At 33.0% G+C, this 24,807-nt stretch overlaps 1 protein-coding gene across 18 annotated transcripts in view; it reads left to right on the plus strand.

Moving 5' to 3' along the window:
* Positions 1-23,471, plus strand: part of LOC117230338 (serine/threonine-protein kinase mig-15) — an 86,306-nt gene extending 62,835 nt beyond the window's left edge. For 5 of the 18 annotated variants that reach the window (XM_033487659.1, XM_033487658.1, XM_033487665.1 and 2 more), the window contains 9 exons: positions 1,021-1,112; positions 2,045-2,121; positions 3,222-4,019; positions 12,081-12,233; positions 18,606-18,819; positions 18,936-19,156; positions 19,304-19,621; positions 19,705-20,004; positions 20,131-23,471. In XM_033487659.1, the coding sequence (XP_033343550.1) occupies positions 1,021-1,112; positions 2,045-2,121; positions 3,222-4,019; positions 12,081-12,233; positions 18,606-18,819; positions 18,936-19,156; positions 19,304-19,621; positions 19,705-20,004; positions 20,131-20,214 (2,257 nt within the window). In that variant the 3' untranslated portion in view covers positions 20,215-23,471. The remainder of the gene's footprint in view (positions 1-1,020; positions 1,113-2,044; positions 2,122-3,221; positions 4,020-12,080; positions 12,234-18,605; positions 18,820-18,935; positions 19,157-19,303; positions 19,622-19,704; positions 20,005-20,130) is intronic. The other 13 variants (XM_033487664.1, XM_033487668.1, XM_033487660.1 and 10 more) reach the window with 13 other exon arrangements.
* Positions 23,472-24,807: the final 1,336 nt, after the last annotated feature.

Consider the following 24,807-nt stretch of genomic DNA (forward strand, 5'->3'; position numbering starts at 1 on the left):
TTCAATTTTAGTATTTAATAATGGTTCCGTGTTTCTTATAGCGATATTTTTGTAAAATATTGTCAAAAAATTGCAGATAAAAGGATTTGTAAGATATTTCCAACAGCTTAATATTGCGTTGGCAACTAAGTGATTGCGGATTTTGTCAATACTACCTAATGGCAAGATCTGCAATCACTTAGTTGCCAACCCAATAATTGTGACACGAGGCTCGTTCAGTTGCAAACAATTACGTGAATAAGTTAATTACTTTAGGAAACGAAGAAGGCTATCTTAGATGAAAATATTATGTAGGACTATAGAATAACGATGTATAATAGGTAAAAACAATAGGGTGGGATTGTAAAATCGGTCAGTGGTTAAAGTTCGCAACTGTCGATGATCGCAAAAGTTATCACGAAAGGAACATAATCATAAGACTTCATTACTGCTAGGATAATAACGTTTTCGTTATCAAATAACAGTTATCATGTATATCACTTCCTATTTTTAACAAAGATTGTGCAAAGAAAATTATATTCAATTATATCCAGCACAAGATTATTTCATTAAATTATATTCATAATTATATCAACTTACAAAACAACAATGTAATATTGTAAATCATCAATAAATAATAAGTTAAGTTGTTATTCAGGGTTTCTGTATCGATGGGAACTTTACTTGTATTAATAATAAATTTTTCGTTTGAAAGAAGAATTTTAACTAATAGAGTAATCATTTAACAAATAGTTGGACAAATAGTTGGACAAAGGAAAAAGTTGAATCAATGTGCAGTAATTAATGTTAAATAACAAACAGAGAATAATTTACAGTTAACTTTATATGTTTATATATTTTATATGTAAGAAAAAATGAAATTAATTTTACCGATGTTGTTTTGTTTGATTTCATCTTTCATTCCGCTTCGACACGTTGCTTCGAATCGTCGTCTTCGCCGCATCGCCACGCAACATACACTACGCATTCCGCATCGTTCGTGCGTCATCATGATCCTCTTCATTTCTATGTGTGCTGCAGACCCGAATTTTCTCCTTTCAGACCATCGGCAGATCCATCGTCGACATCGTCGCACAATGCTCAGAATTCACACCTCGAAGGTAAGCCGAAAGGTAGGACATCGAACAAGAATTTTTTTATATTTTTCACGAAAATGCATACTATTTATATGAATGTCTCAATTAAGTATAATTATGTAAATATTGTATTATGTAATTAAAAGATTAGAATACAGCATGAAAAAACACTTTAAATGTACACGGTGTCCCATTGAAATTGTTTCGGCGGACACCCGATACCATCGACGAGATCGGAAATATTTTAGATGAAAGGTTTTGAGGAATATATATGTAATTTGATACGAGCAATTTTGTTGTAGAAGAGTAGAGAAGAATTTGTTGCAACATTTTTTTGTATCCTCAAAAATTGATTTTGAAAATTCATTATCTAGACGTACTTTTCATATGAGACGAAATAACGAATAAGAATTATTTTTGCATACGGAAGCGTATTACCAAAAATAAACGGCATAATCGTTTGTGATATCGCAGGTTATGAGTTTACTAATCATTGTAAAAAATGTGTTTTACTATATCTTGTAAAAAGTTTTGAAAATCCTGTAAAAATATATATTGGGTTGTCCGTAAAATGTCTTTCTTTTACAGACACGTCTGTTACAGCGATGCATCTTTATACAAACATGAAACCTAATCTGTCGAACGTTGTGATTTTTATTTTGATAGAACAAAGTGGATCATACGTAATTCGATAAAATAATATAAAACGGAAAATGTTGTGCATCCATTATTTCCTTATAAAACGAAAGAAACTTTTCGGACGACCTAACATGCACATGTAGAAGCTGAGTTGCAAGCTTCTGTTTTAGTTTATTCTTAACTACGTTTGAATGAATATTTGGATGATATGGAAACAGAGCTGATTCTAGATTTCTTTTTCCTGTCAAAGCTTTTTACGGGATGAAGCCTACAACAAACTTCCATCTCGATTGTAAAGTAAATACTTTTATTTTATTTTTTGCGTGCAGGTGGAGCACCAAATCGACCTCTTCCACCGACCCCTGATGAAGAAGAATCAGGAGATCGTACGCTAGTCATGAAACGGGTAAGTGTTCTCCAATTATGGGTCAACCTAAATGCAAGTCAACGTAATATGTTTTAGCGCCTTCTTGTCGTTTTTATGTGTATTGATGATGACACGGATCGGTCAATTTTCGCATACGGATTGAATGTAATATTTACTCTTGTGTCGTTTATTTACATTTTCATAGAGCGATCCATGTATTTTTTCAATTCTTTCCATTCTTCGAAAACGCTTCAACATTTTCGAGATCAGATTTTAATAGAATCGGAGGAGAGAATGAAGATACAAACGATTGCATTGTATTTATGTTTCCCCTTTTTATAGATATATCTCTCAGATGTGTTATATATCTATCGTTAGTCGGAAATAGTCAGAAACACATGTCAATTTCCATATTAATTATTCTTGTGCAATTCCAACGATCGAAACCGCTTTATTTGTATATCCGTTGTTTTCACACGATACATTATATGCTTGGTGACTATATGTTATGGTATACAAACATATATTCATAACGCCGCTACATATATAATATTAGCACCGTTGTTAAGCAGTAAAAAGCCATACGAAACATACGAAGAATATAAATATAAAAAGAGGAAAAAGAGGGGATCGGCGAAATCGAGAGCCAATCGATAACATCACGATGTACAGTGTATATAATGATCTATTCGCAGAAAGATTATAATTACGCGAGTATACATCGAGCGTTGCTCGAAATAAAATATTCCGAAATTCGCAGCTGAAAAGTTCCTTTCAACGACGCTTGATCATTGCTCGTAGTAGTTGGATAGATGAGATCAATCGGAGTCTCACGATTTCGTTTCATCATGTAGCTTCGTATCGTGGAATGTTTCTCATGACAATGTCGCGCAACATCGTATAAAATATAGTAGATGTTATTATTTATACATTATCTTGCTTCGTGTGGAACGTGTGTCAGTACGTTAGAAAATGAATTCCATTGACCGGTTGATATAATTACACTTGATCGCAATGCACTGCCATATCACAGCTAGCTCGCGTTATGTATCACCGCACGCCTATGATTTTCTTCTTTTCGTGTGAATGTTTTTTTTTCTTTTGTCACTTTGTTTATCGCCCTCGTGCGCGCTCCCTAGAAACTTAGTCAGATGTCAGACGATCGCGGCACGGCTAACAACAACCGGCGCTCCGAGGCGGAGGAGCAACTTCTACTGAAGGAGTGGGATTTCACCCGCTTCTTTCAGGGTTTTAACGAACGGTTGGATAAAATGAAACAAGAACCTTCGCAAGAGACAACGGAGACGAGCAAGTCTATTAATGAGAATCACCTTTCTTCGTCGTCCACGGAGAAAACGTTAAAGAGGCAGGATCAGTTATCGTCTCGTAGGAAGTATGAGAATCATTCGCAGCAGCAACAGCATCATCAAAAGCAGCAACAGCAGTTGAAAGCAGCGCATAGACGACAAGAAAGCGATTCGAAGCTTGGCAACACGTCCAGCGCTTTTGCACGTGCTTTCCGCCGCGAGAATTCCGACTTTTTTCCTTCCGCGAGACACTCTGCATATTTACAGAAGTCAGACTCAGCAAGATCGAGCATATTCTCAAGCGGTAACCGGCGTGGCAGCGAGATAAGCGTTGCCGGTATCGTCGGGAAAAAAGGGAACGTCGTGAGTACCGGCGAGCCGGTTCTTACGGACTTTTCGTTCGGTCGTGACGGTCTTCAGAGGCCTAGAAGGGAAAAAACTGAGAGCGAAATCGTTTTCGGTAGTAGACACGAGGCCAGAAGGTTCGACTTTGGACGTGATAAAGACGACACTACGAGAAGACGCAGTTGTAGACCATCAGATGCTGTTTCTGTCAGCGTTGACGAAGCAGGAACTATTAAATCTACGGCCAGTACAACGGCTAGCGAGTACAGCCCCATTGTCACCCAGGTCAGTCCCCCCTATCAGCCCTGCCTGTGTGCTTGCCTGAAAAATATATACCTATTGCATTACCTTTATCTCTACCTTCGATTTCTCTACCATCGTGTCAATTTCGATACCCTGATTCTTATAAAAATCCACTCTCCTGACAAATGCCTCTCGATAAATAAATCGTAATATCTTATCCTAACTTGATCTTGAAACTGGTCGAGTCGCAAACTTATCTCGTTAAATTATTCGAGCCGAGTACCTACATTTTCTCATTTCGAAATCGCTTAACGTAATTCTCCGCCATTACATTATTTTGCTTGACAAAATGCAAATTCCTTTGACACATCAATTTTTTTCAAATACAATCAACTTAACCAGCAACTTAATATTAACATAAGCTAACCGTTCGAATTGTACAATGTATTTCATCACTTGTATCTTACTTTCTGATGTCACATCGACAGGCATATTTTGTCATTGAACCTTTACACGTTCGTTCTTCCAACATCTAACGGCATACAAAAATCAACATAGAAAGCTAGTCAGCTACGCTCGAATTTTAGGCGCATTTCCCCCCGTTACCTTCCTTCTTTTTATTTCTTCAGATTTACAAACATGAGTAGGATACATAACTATTAGCGCTATGAGTATTCTGTTACCAACAATTACTATTATCCTATACTATCTTACTAGATTATTCATTCAGACAAGGTCGCACAAAGCTTCATAGAGGAACGTTAGAACTTTGATAACGTATACCTGGTATAATGGAATTAACAGTATATCATTTCACGTTACTAATAGTATTTTAAGATTGTTATCTTGTAACCTAGGAAAGGGAACATTTTCACCTTATTAACGAAACTTCTTTTTCTCGCTTCTCATTCTGTTTCTCGTGCTTAACGATGTTTTCTCATATTACAGTATCTGTCGAGTAGTATTAAAACGACACATTAATCATTCTCAGACATTTTTTTTTGATCGATCTCAATCTCATCACTTCTACGGTATACTTTGATGTTTAACCCTTTGCTATATAATTTGCATCTTATTGAACAAACTCGTCTTCAAACTTTGTAAGATCAGTGCAAAGCCAACGATGCGACGATTTCAGTTTATCTTGTATATATATATATATATATGATTAGAATCGATGATTATATGAATTACACAGGAACTAATGCTTTTTAACGATTAAATCGCACACATAGTGCGTATTGTGTTGTCGGATATGTCTTGAATCTTTTCTGGTGTGAATTATAAATTTCATTTTAAGATCTTGCGACAATATACGATTGAACCAAATGTGCATTGATTAGTATTATTCTTAGCAATTCTGAGCAAATTCCGACAACTCAATAAATCATAACTTTAATTTAAAAGAGATACTTAAATCTAAAAAAAAATTCTGTCTACAACTCGAGAGTCTGGCAAATTCACCGCGACAGAATTACACTTTCTGATACACAGGGTGTGACATAAAGGTTGAGACAAAAATGATACTACGTATTACTGGGGTCAAATGGATGAATAGAGTTCGTATAAATTTGCGTCTGAAAATGATTTATCGAAGAATTCTAAGCGCTTAGAAATTTTTATTAATTGCTTTGGTACTTTTCTTATCTATTTTATCACATTGATACGTAGTGTAAGTTTTGCCCCATTCTTCTCGGACACCCTGTACATAGATGTTACTTTCTTAGTAGCAAAGGGTTAAATCGCATAGAAATTCTTAGTTTTGTTATCATCTTAAAGGTACTTGTATGGCTGGTGCCGTCGTTATTACTATTACCATCATGCATATTACTAACAGTATATGTATTGCTACAATTATTGTGTAATAATAACAATATTACTTACGCTCACACCCTACTATAGCAATATGGATATAAGTTAGTATCTCTGAGTTTTATCACGAGCTATAAGAGAATAAAAAGTAACTTGGTTTCTATTGTAATTTATATCTACTAAAATGTACGAAATATTTCTATTAACGAATAACATCTATTTTTTTTTATTTTACTAATATCATCCTATATGGCTTGTTAATGTTTTTTACCTTTCGCGTCCAATTGTAAAAGTGATTAATGATGGAGGATAAGATTAACGATAACAATTACCGAAACTATGTAATGTTTCACTAACTTCATTGTGAAAATTGTTAGAAACATTGTTGACTATTGTGCACCTTTGAGAAATAGTGTCGAAGTTTTACGTGAAAGAACTTCAGTTTTTTATGTCCCCGTGTTAAGTCCAGTGTATAGTACGTATATTACTTCTTCCGATGAATAAAACTTTATCCGTATAAACAAAAGGATTCCTTAAAATTGTAACATTTCTTAAAACGAATCCGCCAATTTCTTCTACACGTTGTTAAAGTAAATGATAAAATGGAGATGAGAGAAGTGGGAAAGAAACAAAGAGAGGAGAAGGAGAAGGAGAGGGTGAAAGAGAAGATCAGGAAATATTTTTTGGATTGAAGTTAGTGAAACTGCATGTACATATGCATTTTTCTTAATAAAAATGATTAAGCTTGTCGCGTAAAAAGGTATTTCCCATCAGAATATTATTTTGAATAACAAAAATCGTTGTAAATAACATTGCTTATCGGTTTCAACGAACATCAGAGTCGATCATTGGCCATAGAAACATGTAAAAATAATCGCTTTCATTTTCAGGAATCCTAATATCCAACAAATACGAATACAGTGCGCTATTTCTAGTACCATATTTATTATCCACTAACATTACTGCCATCGATATCATCATCGTTAGCATCACTATCGCCACTGCTACTATCGCTCCGTTTCTTTTGGAACTAATCCTTTCCTTCCTTTCGAATGATCTACGATACTTAATACGGAGAAAATACGAGAAACCCTATCGCTCTACAACGATATTTATCGTTATTTCAAATTCCGTACCTGAGACAGGAGGATTAACCGCATGGAATTTCTTTGAGGACGTTCGTCTTGTTTCTACGTTACATCACCGTGTGAAGGGAAAAACTGCTAGCGTTGCTACGATCATCGCAGCGAAACATCGCGGGATTCAGAAAAAGAGCAGTTCAAAATTTGTGAAAGTGTGTCTTACGTACGTCATTTTCGTTAAGTTCACGTTACGCATATTTACTACACAGGTTTCACGTTGATTTCATCACGTTTCTTTCTTCTTCTTCTTCGTCTCTATTTACTTTGATTTTCCGTTTCCTTTTTTTTTAAAGTTAAGAGGAAGACATCGTCGTTTCCACAGGAGCGAATCGTTAGGAAACAAAATGTTCCTTGCACTTTTGCAACATTCTCGTTTCGTATAAATATAGGCCATAATTGTCGCAGTAGATATTAAATCCGATCGTAAAAAAAGAAACTTTTACGTAAGAATTATTGCGATGTAGAAGTGATCAGCAACGAAAATAGCAACGAACGTTAACTTCCAAGCTGATAATTAAATCGAATTTCACGCATATGCTTTCATTTGTATAGAATCAATCGCTAGCTTTTTCGGTGTATAAGCGTGCATTCTAATCGATTGTAGTCTTTGCTTTAGAAGAATCTATAGGATCTTTCGAATTGATAACTACTTAATTTGATAATAAACATATCAGTTATATTATTTAATCTAAAAAAAATATCATAAATTTAAAAAGAAATATTTTAATATTATATTTATATATAGATATAGATATAATGCCTTACAAAAAGTTATAATTTTACGATGATAATAGCGATCAAGTGTTATTTTATTACTTTCTTGCATGTCTGTTTCTGGTTAATCGATTCAAATTTTCAAGCGATTCATGTCCTTCGTTCTTCATTCATTTGACAATGTTATCATAAGATACCGATCACTCAAAGCTGTATACGTGTAATGCATGTTTATTCACGTTCCTGTCGATTAAAAGAAGTTCTAAACAAGAAGACAGGGTAATATTAATTGTTACATCGATACTATCGTATGAAAGTTATTCGACTTATATCGTAGGAAAAAAAGGGGGATGGGATAAGTTGATGAGATAGAATCATTAATCCAGTGCTGTCCATGGACGAGATTCGTTACACAGCTTTCTTCTTCTCTGCTAACTTTACCTCTACAGATATTTGTTTATGTTTGATAAGTACGAATAAAAACGGTTAATGGATACATCATTTTTTATTAAATTTGCTTCAACAAACCGAGCGATTATGCTATGCCGAGGATGAGAGAGACAAAGCGGCAGCCTCTAGCACCCGGGTCAGATTAATTTTGAGGGCTCAATAAATGATCGATCAACGGAAATTCGAATTTTTATATTTTTTGTGGATCCCATGTTAAATCGTTATTGTCATTGTTGAGATTCTGCTAACAGAAAAGAATCCAACTACGATCTTGTTCGGGATTTATTACGTTACATGTAAGACGAAAATATTATCGTTATATTTTTTCTTTTACTTTATTGATAACCGAATGAGTTTGTATTCGGACACATTTTGATTGGAAAAACTCTCAACAACGTAGCGGTAGCTTCCTGAAGATCTAATAAAAAATATAATAAACGTAAATTTTCATTATCAAATGACCAATCTAAACTAATGGGTACTCAAAATTTAGCTCTTTCAGTCGCACCATACTGGAAGAACATTCACTCGGAGAGGAGGATGGTAAAAAAATGGCAAATTTGTACCCTTTAAAAATTGTAAAACTCCAATAAAACATCATTCTATAAGTGCAAACGTATAAAAGTACAGTGATTTATGGCAAACGTGATGGAAAAATTGTAAAAAATGTAGATGAAGTCGACGATGCCACGAAATACATTAAATACATTCCATCTCGTTTCAGAATTAACCCCTAAACCTACGATTTACGTTCGAGAATTTTGGGCCGAAAACGTAAACAAGCTATTATACAGGGTGGTTGGTAACTGGTGGTACAAGCGGAAAGGGGGTGATTCTACGCGAAAAAAGAAGTCGAAAATATAGAATAAAAAATATTTTTTTTAATTTTATTTGTTTTCTTTTTTAAATTTTTCCATCGAGACAACGATCTACAGTGAGATCCGTTATAACGTACCGCACGCGTACCGAGCGAAAATTCAAAGTCGATTTTCTCGAAAATAAAGTCTCAAACGAAAAATTTTTATTCTATATTTTTGACTTCTTTTTTTGCGTAGAATCACCCCCTTTCCGCTTGTACCACCAGTTACTAACCACCCTGTATATTATATTATATGTTATATTTGGCCCGATCATCCACTACGGGCTATGCCCGTAATGTTTACGTTTGGTCCGATCATCGTACTACGGGCTGTGCCCGTAGTTGTAAGTTAAGGGGTTAAGTTATAGCGTAATTGGAAACAGATTTCATGAAAGATTCACATAGTAATATCATATCTCAATTTCTTGTTTCTATTAATCAAAAATTTGAGTAATACGTTTTTATATTCTACATATTATTATATAAATATTTATCGACTTTCCTTTACAAAACAGCGTTTGAACTTTTTTTTGTATTATTTTATTCATATAATTTTAAAAATATATTTTCCATTCATATAAAGATTCTGATCGTTTTAAGCCAGAAAGTTCCAATTCGCCTCTGAGAGCACCGTGAACTTCATCTACATCTTTTACAACTTGCCCGTCACATTTGTCACGAATAATTGTACTTTTACGATAACACAGGATTTAGGACTTGTAAAATTCTAGATCCTAGAAACGATACAAATTTCTCCCTCTTTTTACCATCCTTTATCGTGTTTTCTCACTTAACGCATCTAACACACGCTACGTCTTCTCTGAACGACGAGACATTTGCTTCGGTTAACACCAAATGTGACGAATAAAGTAGCTCTTGGTTGTTCCAAAGGAGGCGTACGTATTTGAAATTCCACGTACGAAACTCGTACTTACGTTGGATACGCGACAAGCGTTTTCACATCTCTCGTACGTAAATTAAAGGCAGTGATGGGAATGTTGGTTTGCTCGCGAGTAAAGTTTGGACAGCACTGCGTTAGTCGTCAATGTGGATTGTATACGTAATGTGTGTTCTTGGTTAACAGTGTTTTTATAATTATTTTGAGAATTGTAGAATTGTACGTAAAAATAAATTGAAAGGAAGAGAAAAGCCACTTAGAAGATAAAGAAAGGGAAATACTGCTGACGAAAAGATATTTTAAGAGATGGAGTGCTGTTGTATGCGTGTGTGCGTGTGTGTGTGTGTGTGCGTATGCGTATAATTCGCGCGCATTTGTATGTTACACGTCACATGCATAAATGTCAGCTTGCAAACATTTTTGTGGTAGCACTGTTACGAATCATGATTGAGACTTATTGTCTTGCATGATGCTTTTCATTTTATTTGATGTATGCGATGTATGTTTGTAACGCTATGTCCCAGTATACGCCAAGCATGCTCTGTTTTTCATTTTATGTGTTTCTTGGGCATGGTATGAATTGTGTTTTTATTACTGTTACTCGTAAAATCAACGTACAACGAAGGAAATCGACAATTTTGACGCTTCCGCTAGAAACTGATTCTTCAAAATAGCATTGTCTGTCATGTTGCGATAAAAATCCATCGATACGATAAAAGTATCTTTAATTTTTACTTGCGCTTAATAGTCGCACCTAACGATCCAACCACATATCACACGTGTAATTGATTTCAGATATTTCTTATTATAATCTTTATTGGTCTTATCGATAAGCGTTGAAATGTGATTTCTTTTTTTTTATAAGCATCAACAACAAATAAACGTACGAACGCTACGTACGTTCTCAAACTGTTTATTGTTAATTTTGAAACAAACTTTTAGTCACCGTTCGTGTCAAAACTGGAACAAATACATCTTTTACGATTAAGTTATTCGTATCATTTACGAAACGATTTGTTCGTATTTTAGTACGTAACTGTGTTGTCGGATTATAGTAGTGTCATTTTATTGTTTGTATCCTGTCGCACAATAAAGTGTACACGGTGACAGTAAAATGTGTAGTATTTTAAGAGATGTGTATTGCGTTATAAATACTTAACATAAAATAATTAAAATATGAATGCAATCACTATAAACGCGAGTATCTATAGAAACCAATGTACAATACGATAATTTCGTGCCAAGATGTTGTATTTCATCCTATTGCACGCTTTTGCTAATGTTACGAATATAAAAGCGATCCTGAGATTGCTTATCCCCTGCTTCCGTCATTACTTTAGAAAGTGTGTATTGTTATATGTTTTTTTTTCTTTTTAATGCAGTAGACGAGTGAACCAAATGTTTATTATTTATTTTTGTCAACTTTCTATGCACGAACCCGGTTTACTTACGTTTCGCGCAATATTTTACATTTAATTGTAACAAGTACTTTCTCGTCAATCGAATATATAAAAATCAAATACCAAATATATTTTTATTGTTGTAGACTTGTCGTCGATGCATTAGCGATTTTAAATTAATAACGATTATACTTAGTATTTACTTTCTCTGTTGCTTCCTCGCGCACTTATTCATTTTTTTTTAAATAATTGCGTTTCACGTGTTTTGCTTGTCTTTTCTTCTCTTCTTCGATCCTTGTAAAATCATTATCCATAATTTCATTGTTTTCCCTTCCTTTTCGTTCTGCATTCTTCTTCGCCTCTTACAATTTTTCAATTCGATCTTTGACATTCACTTATTTCATTGCAATTTGCTTGATCGTCTTAAAACCTGAATTTCAAGTAAATACGTGTATTTTTTTGCGCAACAACAGAACCAGACTGTTGACGTTTATCGTAGACGAAACGTAATTCGTATTGTAGGTGAGAGAAAAGAAAGAAAACGAAGACAATCGTTGCGTCCATTTCGTTATCAAGTTGTATGTATAGATCGCTACAATCAATTACACGTCTTTTTATATCGAAACACACGAATGCATATTCTTACGTATCGGTAAGATTTAATCTATCGATCGAGATGAAGATCTCCAGCTTGCTCGAAGATTATCGTTCAAAAAGAAATTCAGGTCTTAAATCTTGAGCAGATTTTATCGTTGTTCTTTTATTTAGATTTTTTCCTATTATATTAATAGCGACGACCGATTGAAGTATTAATCGATATTTTTATAGAATCGGGAAAGTGGTGATCGTTCGAGAGGCGGAGGAAGTGGCGGTGATTTTCAGAGATCGGATTCATCACCCGGATCACGGCCCAGTTCCGTCTTGCCGGATCTTCTTACCTCGTCACCAGGTCAACGACAGGATAAGACAACAAGTGAAGAGGTTAGATATATACATATTTACACACATATATAATTGCATTTCTTTCTATTACTTCATCTTCTCCATATATGTAACCGCGAATGTGTCAATTTCCACGCATTCAGATTCGTCTCACATGTTTGATGCTACGTGGGAATCATTATTGTCCATGACCGCTGATTTTGTGTTATTCTTATAGTGTATGTAACTCGCGTATCGTAAGCCTATTGTACGCATTTCAAAGATTACAGATATAGCCGCTATATTAAAAAAAAAAGGAAAAATAGATTTAAAAAATTAAAAAAAAAGGGTGGTATTTTTAGATATAAAAAAGCGATGACATACGAGCGTTTCAAATGCAAAGAATTCAGATCGTACTTGAAAATCTAATCTTCTTCTTAGGACAGTTTCGTAATAGTTGCACCCTGTGGTCGACCAATTATGTTTTCTCTTTCTTTCGCTTTGCTTCGATGCACTTCTTTTATTTTAACAACAAATGTGAAAGAAATAAGTTAAAATTGTTGCTTTTTTTTTAAATCATAGTAGTCATTGATAATGAGCTTAATATTTGAATCATAGTATTTTTTTCTTCTTTTTATATAATTTTAGGCAAAGTATATTTTTAAATTGCATCCTTTGATAGAATTCGAGTAGTTATAGGAGAAGGGTCCAATGAAAATTTAATCTTCAATTTCTTCAAATATGTGACATGTTTTCACGATACAGCCAATTCTGTTTTTATACGATTTTCTTTTACGCAATTTTGATTCTACACAGTTTAAAAAATATTAAATCTTTTTGTTACACGATTTAATATGATTTAATGCATTCACATCGTATCCTGTACAAAAAAAGAAAGGATCATTTGACGTTAATCTTTTTTGCTCGAAGCTTTTTTCATATTTTTTTTCGTAGATTCCTATTCCAATTTTATTTTACATATCTATTGAAATTTAACTGCTAACTGGCTACTGCTTAGTTATTTATTTTTTGTTCAAGTCCCACTTTATGGAAAAGTCATATAAAACGTATTTCGAAATTGAGTGGTGACGTCGAGTTTCGGTAATTCCAAAATTAAGAAAACTTAATTAATAAACGTATGTCGATTCTGATCCTCAGATTCAAAGTGTATTAAGTCCACTTAAAAAAAAGAAAGAGAACAATGATTTTTATATCTTTGCTCTATCAAATTTTCTACTCTATCCAATGGCAAAATCACTTTCATTCCAAATCGTTTAGTTTTTAATATAACAATCTAAAAATGATACCAAATCTTGTGTATCTTGTTACAAGGTTTTTGCAACATCGATTTACTCTCCTTTAGGATACTTTCAGACGATCAATAATATCGTCAATATTTCAAGATTTTCTACGAAAATGCGGTTTGTCAATAAATATTGACACTATACATTGATCCCTTTAGTTGAGAAGCTGGAAATATTGTCAATATACACAGAATGAATATGAAGTTTGAAAAATGTGACTTAATACACTGCAGTTCTGAGGCCCAGAAACGTAAGTCATATTCTTTGTCCTTTTGTATTCTTGAATTAGTGGTATGTCACTTCCTTTATATGAAAAATAATTTACTTTGTCTATATGTGTTCATGCGTATATAACTATCTTCATAAGTTTCTAAAATAAAAAATATATTCAAATAGATAAGGATGATTTGAAGATTTAATTAAAGATTTTGGTACAGTCTGTTGAAAAAAATATATTGTTTGTTTTCATATCACTGATTTTTTTGAGTGTGAAACAAATTTTCTTTTTTCTTTCACGTGCACTGTATCTTTTTTTTTACATAACTTCTTTTGTATAGTTTCTCTTTTTTTAACAATATCCTACCGTGTAAAAACAGAATTCTCTGTATAAGCCATAAGTGTAAGCCATAGTAAATGTACAATATTCTGTATTTTGCTAATGTGTACTTTTAACCAAAATTTGGTTTCATTTCAATCCAAACGTAGGTTAGATGTAGTGCAACATAGTTTTATTCATTTGAACGTAGCTGGTTCTATTTGAAATTCTCCAGAGATTTAAATTGTTAGTAATGTCATTTAATTCTTAACTAGTGTCGCTAACTTTATGAGACTAAATATTTGCAACAATATTGTTCAACATATCTAAACACAAGAAACGATAAGTCGTTCTTGCAGCAAGGAAACTCACAATAATCGCAGAATAATTATTTATTATCCTTGGTGAGCTAAATCACTCAGTTTTTTGTATTTAAAGAAAATAGTATTTGATTTAACGTAGTAAAGTTTAACGTAACGCCTTGAGCGTAAATCGTTAATGTCGAAATATAGATGTGATATGCTGAAAACATTGTGGAAATAATTTTCAGTGTTAATGTTACAACTCTTACGTTTTCAATGGTTTGGAATTTATTAATAGTAGGAGAATCTTGTTTAACTGTAAAATATAACGCGCTTTAAAGAATATATTTTGTTTTTAATTACACTTTAAAAGTAGTAATATTGTCGCATAATCTAAATTTTAAAGAAGTTGAAATTTTTCATTACAAATATGTGATTATTTCTATGAAAGTTTGCGCTTATAAATTATAGACAAAAGTAAGAGATACCTTATCATGATTAAAATATATAAAGTATGCTTGTCAAAATTTTCACACATTTTATCCAAGATACAATTTTTCTATAAATACGTACACCATGTAATCAATACCATAAACATTATAGTTTTGTGTTCCTCTGAACAGTTACAACACTTGCTTTATGTGATTTGTTCTTGTTATTTTCTATTTATATCTTTCATTGTAGTTTCAAATCAACACGTTGGAAACATATAAAAACGATCTATTTTTGAAACATTATGTATTACGCTATTTCTTTTCTTTTCTTTTTTTGTTTTCTTTGGTAGTACTACGTATTAGTGAAAATATTTTAGTATGCTGTTTTTCTGCGAGTTACGTCCCGTATATGTGCTTATTTATATACATATGTATGCGTAGAATCATCGAATAGTTGCGTATTAGCGTGAATGCATGGTGGTAAAATTCTACGTGAACTGCCATGCGATGGACGAGAGAGATCTGAAATATCTTGACAAATATGTTGTACACATCGTGCTAAATACGATAAGAGAGCTTTCCTGCTATGTCTTCGAGTGTTAGTAACGAATAATTCTGTATGTGTATACACGTTAAAGACGCTTCTATGAAATTGGCATGCGTGGATTGTAAAAATCGTTCTTCAAGGTGGAAATGCAGGAGAAACTGAACTGATTTTCTAAAAAGCGGCTGTACGTCCGCGAGAACAACAAATTGAGCAAGATTTTCCCTAACAACAATATTACATACGACTGCTGTTAACAAAGCACATTGAATTGAGGTATTTTATTATCTTGACATGGAATTAGTACATAGGCAATTCTTTATAATAAGGAGAAATATTGTTTCGAAATATCTTTTAATTAATAGCGGTAGTTTCCATCCGAAAATTATTTCCACAATTTCCTAAACGCGATTTTTCGTAGCTCGCGCAGAAAATATCATTTTTCTCTCAATTAACGAAAGAAGTTCAATTTGGTCAATTTCGGGGCAAATGTTAGTTACGTTGTAAACAGAAACTTTTATCAGGTGTAATAATAGCTGGAAAAGTATCGGAACTATGGAAAATCCTCAATTACTATAAAAAAAATTCTTAACTAAACCTTGTAATTGTAAAAAATTACTAAATTACAAATCATTACTTTTAAATATCAATAATTACAAACGAACAAATGATAGAGAAGTAGAAATTAATATAGTTTCTTCAAAACATATAACAACCACTAATAAGTGAACGATGTTTCAAAGGATCGTTGAAAGCGAAAGGCGAAACGTGAAAAATTTTTCTTTCTCACACGTTCGATTCGACATTCGATAGTAAAAATTGTATATTTATTTTACACTGACTTACGCAACATTTTTGAAGTTGATTCTTCCCTGACTTTCCGGTATAAATATCCGACTACACATTGCTAGTCAATGGACAGAATTTCTCCTTAAACTTGGCCCGCATTTGGCCAGATGATGAGATCAACTGTCACGTTCAACGATTATTATAAAAACGGCAAAACTCGAAAATTATCGAAATTTTAAAGGAAAATTCCAACCTGAGATGAAAGAATTTTTCGTATGGAATTTTTGAACGCGGTTTCAAACGAGTGCGAGTGACAGATTTCTTTGTTTCAAACACATCCATAGTTTTAACGGGGATATTTCAACGAACGCATATGTAGTATTCGTACACTTAGAAAATTTGTATGGATATGTTATGTGGATTGTACGAAAGTTTTGGAAATTTGGAAATTAGTAACAGGACACAACTATTCCAATAATTTCATTAAAAAATATGAAGCTTATGAGAGAAACGTATTTATCGTTTCCATTCAGTTGCAGGATATTATCGAATCATATTCGTGCGTGACTTGGTTGCCAAGAAGGAACTTTAGCACATTTTAGGATAATTTTTTGAGTGAGTTATTAAGAAAAAGTCTATTAGAATACTTATAACAACTGTCATTACAGCACTGAATAGAAAAAAATTGTTGCTGTTAAAATTGGTGCTGTTTAAATAAACGAAGATGACCTGTTCTTTTTTTTTATTGACACAACAACTATGTCGAAGTTTGTGCTAAATATCCTGTATATGTAGTGTACGAGTACTGTATTAGTACCACTGTTTAAGTACACTGATTCTGGTTGCCACGAATAAAATAGTAAGAATATAATAAAACAGGAGTTCACTTTCTCGCTCCATTTATCTATTTATGTAAACAAATTCAATTAATTTTATACTCTGTATGTTTAAATGACATTGCCGACTCATAATCACACTTCGAGTCAACTGGCAAATACTCTCTATATATCAATATTGCTTTACTTTCAACGATATCTTTTAATGATGATTGCAAAAACCGAGGAAATATTGGAAACGTTAGAATTAATTACCGAATAGTTACAATTAATAACCGAAAAGTTACTTTCAATTGATCTTCTTTGATCATTTCAATTGATTCTCATTCTACATTTTTCTTTAATTCTTCGATTTTCTCATTTTTCTTTGGACCATGAAATTATATAGTAATTATAAATTTTGCTTTAGAAAAAGAATACGGAGATTATGTATGGTTACCTTTCCCAACACAAGCTCCGTATCTTTCATCTTTAACTTTCTCGATTTTCTTTATTTGGATGCAACGCCGTGATCGAATTCCTAAAAGTTATACTAATTGTTCTATCTCAACGGATCGTATACGAAGAGTCGAAAGAATAAATCGCTGAAAGTAATAGAACTTTGCAAGAGTTATTGCAATAGAAATTTGCAAGGAAAAGAAAATTTGATATTGTAAGAAAGTCAGCGTACCGGATATTATATTATTTTACATTGTTTTATTGTGCGTAAATATCTGCGCACATAGTCGCATTATGTTTGTCAGCGTGACTAATTCAGGATTCTGTTGTGTGTTTGGGACGCGTGGAAGCTCTAATCCGAAGAGCAGGACCCTTTCTACTGACCATCCCAATCCCAATACTAATTATCATGTAAGTATTCAGTCGATATTGATTTAGCTCGGTGTTGCTTCTGCCTCCTTTTGTAGGATATTTTCTTGCGCATAAAGGACGGAAACGCAACAAAATCCTCTACTATTTTTCTTAACTCTCACCGTGCATCGTGCATGGAATGTCAATATCTTGTACACTATCTCGTCGTATTCTCAATTTGGTTTTATGGGCCCTTTCCTAGATATCGTACGAATGAAATGATTTTCTAATTCAATTACAATCACAGCGCTTTTCTCAGCTCGTTCTCTCTCTAGCTATCACTTTCTTTCTCTTCCCACCCTCTATCTTTCTTACGTGTTTGCTCATACTCCTCCTTTTTTTTTATTTAGGCTTGCTACCTATTTTCCTACTTTTTTTCAACTTCTATTATCCCTTTTTACTCTGAAATTTACTTCGTGTTTCTCATTCTAGACTCCAGGATATATATGACCTAACCCTAACCTAACCCATAAAAAGTACAATACTTTCTGTTTTCTTTTCACCGTAACAATTTTTTACGTTGTACACTTGGTATTTGTAGTGTGTGAAACATGTATATTTGTTGTATGTATGTTACTCGCTTCAAATTGTTTGGGAAATCTGTATGATCTCTGTAAGTCTGATAAGTATCATCTACTTCTTTTATTGCATGTTACTACCTCATTAGGTGTACGTTTTATTGTATTTTCTACTTTTTACACCCTATCAGTTGTCGTATTTTGTCTCTTGGTTGCATCATCTCCTGTAATAACACGTGTATTTTTCTGAATGGTTTATTTTGCATTCTATCCTCTAGATCTATGTATTCCAGTTCAATTTTAAGATACTTTCTGTTGCAGTATCGGCAAGCAGTTAAATCACCACAACCACTTGCATTTCAACAGAAGCAAAGATCTTTTCTGACCTTTGGTTTCGGCGCGGGACCAGCTAGAAGGGAGTCTCACGTAAATGTTAATGTGACACCAACAAGCCACGACCTCGCGTCCGATACACCTGAAATACGTAAATACAAGAAACGTTTCAACAGTGAGATTCTGTGCGCTGCACTTTGGGGTAAATTCATTACATAAGGAATACAATATTTCAGAAACGAACGTGTTACCTTACTTTATTTTACGCAACCCTCTACGCAATCCTTATTAATTAAAACAACGTATAAATATTTGTAGGAGTAAATCTACTAATTGGCACTGAAAATGGCCTGGTGCTATTGGATAGAAGTGGTCAGGGCAAAGTATATCAGTTAATAAGTAGAAGACGGTTCCAACAGATGGAAGTTCTCGAAGGACAAAATATTTTGGTTACAATTAGCGGAAAGAAGAATCGAGTACGGGTATATTATCTTTCTTGGCTCAAAAGTAAAATCTTGCGAACCGATGGACACAGTGATGTAAGTCGCTTTTTTGTTTGTCGATTGATTTCGTTGATCGATGATTGATTTAATATGTATCAACGATACATACACACTGCATTTTATGTTTAATATGGAAACACTGGAAATATGTTTAATATGCTCAGACTTTTTTTCATATTTCAGCAAGTTGAACGACGCAATGGTTGGATTAACGTTGGCGATCTTCAAGGTGCGGTACATTTCAAGATAGTAAAATACGAGAGAATAAAGTTTCTTGTCATCGCACTGAAAGACTCCATAGAAATTTACGCTTGGGCACCTAAACCTTATCACAAATTCATGGCTTTTAAATCATTCGGTGAATTAGCGCATAGACCACTACTTGTCGATCTTACCATAGAAGAGGGTACAAGGTTGAAAGTTATTTACGGCAGTGCTGATGGTTTTCATGCCGTTGATTTAGACTCAGCAACGGTCTATGATATTTATCTGCCAAAACACGTGAGAGAATACTTATAATATGACTTAAAAATAGTCAATGCTTCTTCCTGTATTTACATTAAGACGTTTGTTATCGATTGCAGACTCAGGGCCCCATTTGTCCACATTGTATTGTGGCATTACCAAACAGTAACGGCATGCAGTTACTGTTATGTTATGATAATGAAGGTGTATATGTAAACACTTATGGTAGACTTTCCAAGACCATGGTTCTACAATGGGGAGAAATGCCCACTAGTGTTGCATATATTGGTACAGGACAAATTATGGGCTGGGGCAACAAAGCTATTGAGATTAGAAGCGTAGAAAGTGGACACCTTGATGGTGTGTTCATGCACAAGAAAGCTCAACGGCTCAAGTTCCTTTGCGAGCGTAATGATAAGGTATGTGCATGTACATACATATTAAAAAATATATTATTATGATAGTAATAATGAAAACATACATATTATAATTAAACTGCCTTTATTTTCTATAGCGTAGTTTCACCTTGTGTTTGTTTATTTTAGGTATTTTTCTCGTCAGCTAAAGGTGGAAGTGCGTGCCAGATCTACTTCATGACATTAAATAAACCTGGCATGGCTAACTGGTGATCCCGAATAAGGCCAAATCTGGCCCTCAAATTATCTTTACGAATAAGGACACAAAACCTTTCTCGTGTATCGAGATACGTATCATCGCCATTCATGTTAATTCATTCTTCACTGCCAGGATTTAAAGCCATGGAAAGCAGACAATGTTATTATTGGAGTCAACAACATTGTCATTATTTTCAGTCTTACTACAATTGTCATTATTATCATTATCATCGTCGACGTCGTCTTCGTCGTCGTCTTCTGCGCTATCATCGACGTCGTCGTCGTCGTCGTCGACGACGTCATCATTGTTATCGTCATCGTCAACACCACCGCCATCATTATTACCATCATCATCATCATCACCTCCATCATAACTACTATCATTTTTATCCACATGACCATTATAATCTATATCGATATGTTTGCTCGAGTAATTGCACGTTAATAGAAAAACACCAAATGTTCAATGAAATATCTCAACAATGTCTTCGATTGTTCTTGCAAAGTATACAAGGGACTTGTATAAAAATATCACTTCATAAAAATATTTCTGTGCTTTTTTAACCGTTCATCTTACGTGATGCAACTTAGCATATGACAGAAGAAATGTTCCTTCTTTACCGTAATATTCCTCTTGATAGAGAAAAGTAAATAAGAAAAAAAGCTATCATATATGCACAAAACTTTATTCTACTTCATAATAATTAATTTATCGTGTTACTAATTGCTAAATATATTTCTTATACATGAAAGAATCCTTTGCATGAATTATAATTTCGAAATAACAAATAACAAGAAAGTACGATTTAAGACAAGTCGAATTTTTAATTTGAAATAATTTTAAAAACGAACTCGATACGTTATTAGTGACTCGTAACAGGAGTTATATCGTACTTCTCTAAGTGCAAAAGAACTGTGCAATATCAATGCTTTGGTTTGTATGGACGAAGAGATTTTCCGTAATGAGTTTGTAACAAGCGGCTGAACTTTTCTATGATAATAAGAGAAATATGAACTATTTCGATAGCTGTAAGTGCAAATACGCGAGCAAAATGCAGTGTGAATGGATTTTTGCGATTTACATTTCGAGGAAGAAAGAGTATAGAGAGAACGCGCGCGCACAAGAGTGAAAGTTGGAGCGATATAACGAATGCGAAGGAATGTATGTAACGTATGTTTTTAAAGTAATTTTTTATTGAATTTATTTCCTTTCCATTCATAAAGATTATTATAATTGACGTACTATTAACTTTTTTTTCTGGAAAGATTGCTCTCATGATATACACATATGTAATCAACATATATGTATTATTACATCAAGCTTATGTTAGAATAACCTAAGTGGAAGAACGACATTGTTTTTAACAGTAAAATAATGGAAGAATAGCGATGGTCTAAAATGTTATAACTAAAATTAGGAATAAGGGAGATAATACTAATGTTATTAACTGTATAGTTTGTAGTAATCGAAGGACTCATATGTTCTACTTCTGCAATTTAAAATAATGACGATGACGATGATAATACGACGATATAATATGTGGCGTTGGATAAATTGCATTTTTTACAAGTAATAGATTTATGTTAGCAGTTTTTGAGACGTAAAATGATAAGGTGCAAAGAAAACATTTTTTTTCTGTTTCATTATTTTTTCTAAGATTTACTAATATACTTCTTACGTTTAACTTGCACCCTCCTCTTTGCGAAAGGTATTCGCTTGGATATGGTCGTGTGTTATTTACTTCTAGCAAATAATACAAGCAATCAAGGAAACGCGTTCAATATTCGAATAAAGGACAATTTATATTATATTATATATGATAAGACGTCATGCATAGAAAAATGGTAATTTCCTTTTCTTACCACTTACTCGCTCAATATTATACGAATTAACGAATATTATTCATCCGCAAATTCATAATTTCAAAAGTAGAAGTATTCATGACGACGGTCTTATTGATCAAACTGAATTATAATGTTGTACCTTGAAATTGTGACTTTTGTAATTAAGAAACAAATTAAAACACGTCGCACGTACATATATCGCAAGTGCGTCCTACCATTCAGACTGAAGTTTTATACGGAACTTTCTGCTAGAAATAATTTTAGTTTGAATAGTTCTATGTGTAATTTACTTACATCGGGCTTGCCTTTTTAAATACTTTTGACTTTGTATCAAATGTAAATTGGAATAAGAATGGTTATGCATTTCATCTTTTCTTTTATATAATTGCAGTTTTTTTATGTCGTTTCTGATTGAATTTCGATTTATACCGTATATCGTGTACAAAGTTTATTACACATAAGCTTTCCTCTTAATCGTTGAGTAATATTGGAATTGTAAGTCAGTAATTATAAAGTTGATTTCGTTTTTATTACTATTAAATGTCGGGCATATTTTGCTTAATGTATCATCGTAACTGAAAAATAAAAAGTCTACGGCAATAATGTATCAATAAGGGCGAGATTCGAATTTCGAAAAAAAAAAGAGAAAAGAAAGAAAAAAAAAGATACGTAATGTACACTCATTTATTTATTTGTATGTAAATAAATATATGACGTGGTATATGATAAATAAATAATACGTCATACTTATTTATTTGAATGCGTTTCAACATTTTTTTACGATGTTCTTGAAATATGATGGTTAATTTTTAAGAAGCTTTATTTTTAATATTTTGGACATCGGAAACACTGGAAAACGCATTCGTAGTAAGTAGATGCAAAGAGGAGGACGTTTAGCTAGTGCAACGAAAGACTGTTTTCTGGTGGAGAAAAAGAGTTTCTATTACGCTGGGATGGAAGGAAAGGAACAGGGAGTGATTAATCGATTGCGCGCGCAGAGTGTATGCGAGTAAGAGAGAAATAGAATTTTTAGCGAATGCTATACGTATGGACGGTCATTTACAAATAATAGGGATTCCAATATTATTATAACGATAATATTGCTACGTTAAACAGATTCATGAATTAATTTCGTGCAAGAATTCCTCTATCACTTTCGGTTCCTTTGGTTAATACTACGTTCCATCCATTTACTTTTACTTTATCATCTTGCACATTGTTTCCCAAAGATGGTAGTGATGATTTTTAAAAAATACTATAATAATTATTATTTCTATAGTTCATAATTGCATTATTGTTGCAATTATTCTATCTATCCGTACGCCATTATGACCATCACCATGCGGTATATTATGATTACAATGATTAAAATTACTACTATTATTACTATTAGTGAAGTCAAATATACGGACAATTTGTAATTGATACGACAGCAGTTTTTCATATATCCTATATATGTACATATCATATATATATAGGATATTATTATATCCCATATAGCCGCTTATAATAAGAATAGCTTATGACTTTTCAATTTTATAGTAACATAAAAACAACCAATTGCAATCATTAATCTCGAACAAATGGAAAACATTTATCAATGGAATAAAAAAGACTATAGACAGAAGGCAAGAAAAAAACAATGGGAAAATAAATTGATAAGTATGACATAGATACAGTATCTACAAATTTTGTTTCTCTATAATTTTTTAATTCTAATATATTGGCCTCTTCGAGTCTCATATATATTTGTTTTAATAAATTAATAATCATATATATTTGTTTTAAAAAATATACCATAATTATTAAAGCATTATGCGACAAGAAATTTTGTATGTTTGTATCAATTCTGATTCCCTTTTGGTAACACAAACCTTAATTCGATTAGTGCCAATATAACTAGCAGCATAATTTGTCAGTGACATTAGCAGTATCTTAAGAACTACCTTTCTTCTGATACATTTGTATGAATGTTTGCTCACGTAAGTTTAATGTACTGTAATTATTTTTCATTTGTTCTAACTAAACAGGAGTGATTAATTTGACAGCTATGTGTACTATAATTTTTTTTATAAATAAAGCACGTTGAGTAGCTGGCTATCAGAAATGACGTAACAATTAATAATTTTCGTTAGTGTCGTTTCAAGTACCATCATGACGAATTTTATAGTAGTCAAAAATACAAAAATGCGAACATTTTCATTGAAGCTAGTTTACGCTTTTTGTTGTTTTCCATACGATACAAAAATGTTCCTATTATATCAAATGGAACGAAAAATAAACAGGAGATATTTAAATCTATGGTTGGAGAAATGAAGAGAAATGAAAGAGAAAATTTTAGGTACTCAGTAAGTTATTTAATAATGGAGGTTTATATTTTTCTTTAGATCCTATTGCTTTAGATGAGAACTAATAACATTTACAATTACAAATATAAAACTTCGAATTTTGATTGATGAATGGCGAGTCAAACGAAATAGGTGGCTGGAAATCATTCTTTTTAATTCGTCACTGACTGATCACACTGGCTTATCGCATGATGCTGGAGTGAATTATATGCAACTTCTTCCAAATAAAAACTCTTCTTTATTCTGGAACTCCTGTACAGTTATTAATGTCGAAACGTTCAAATTCGGTAAGTCTATTTTTATTTGAAGAATTAGTTCAAGAATTATTCGAGCTTAGCTTATATCAATTAACCTCTTAGGTACTTGCGCCACTATAGTTGCTTTCGCGGATGTCATCTTATATTACGACGCGCCA

This window comes from Bombus vosnesenskii, unplaced genomic scaffold (assembly GCF_011952255.1).
Source record: "Bombus vosnesenskii isolate JDL3184/JDL3185 unplaced genomic scaffold, Bvos_JDL3184-5_v1.1 scf7180000013266, whole genome shotgun sequence".
In the NCBI taxonomy this organism is placed as follows: domain Eukaryota; kingdom Metazoa; phylum Arthropoda; class Insecta; order Hymenoptera; family Apidae; genus Bombus; species Bombus vosnesenskii.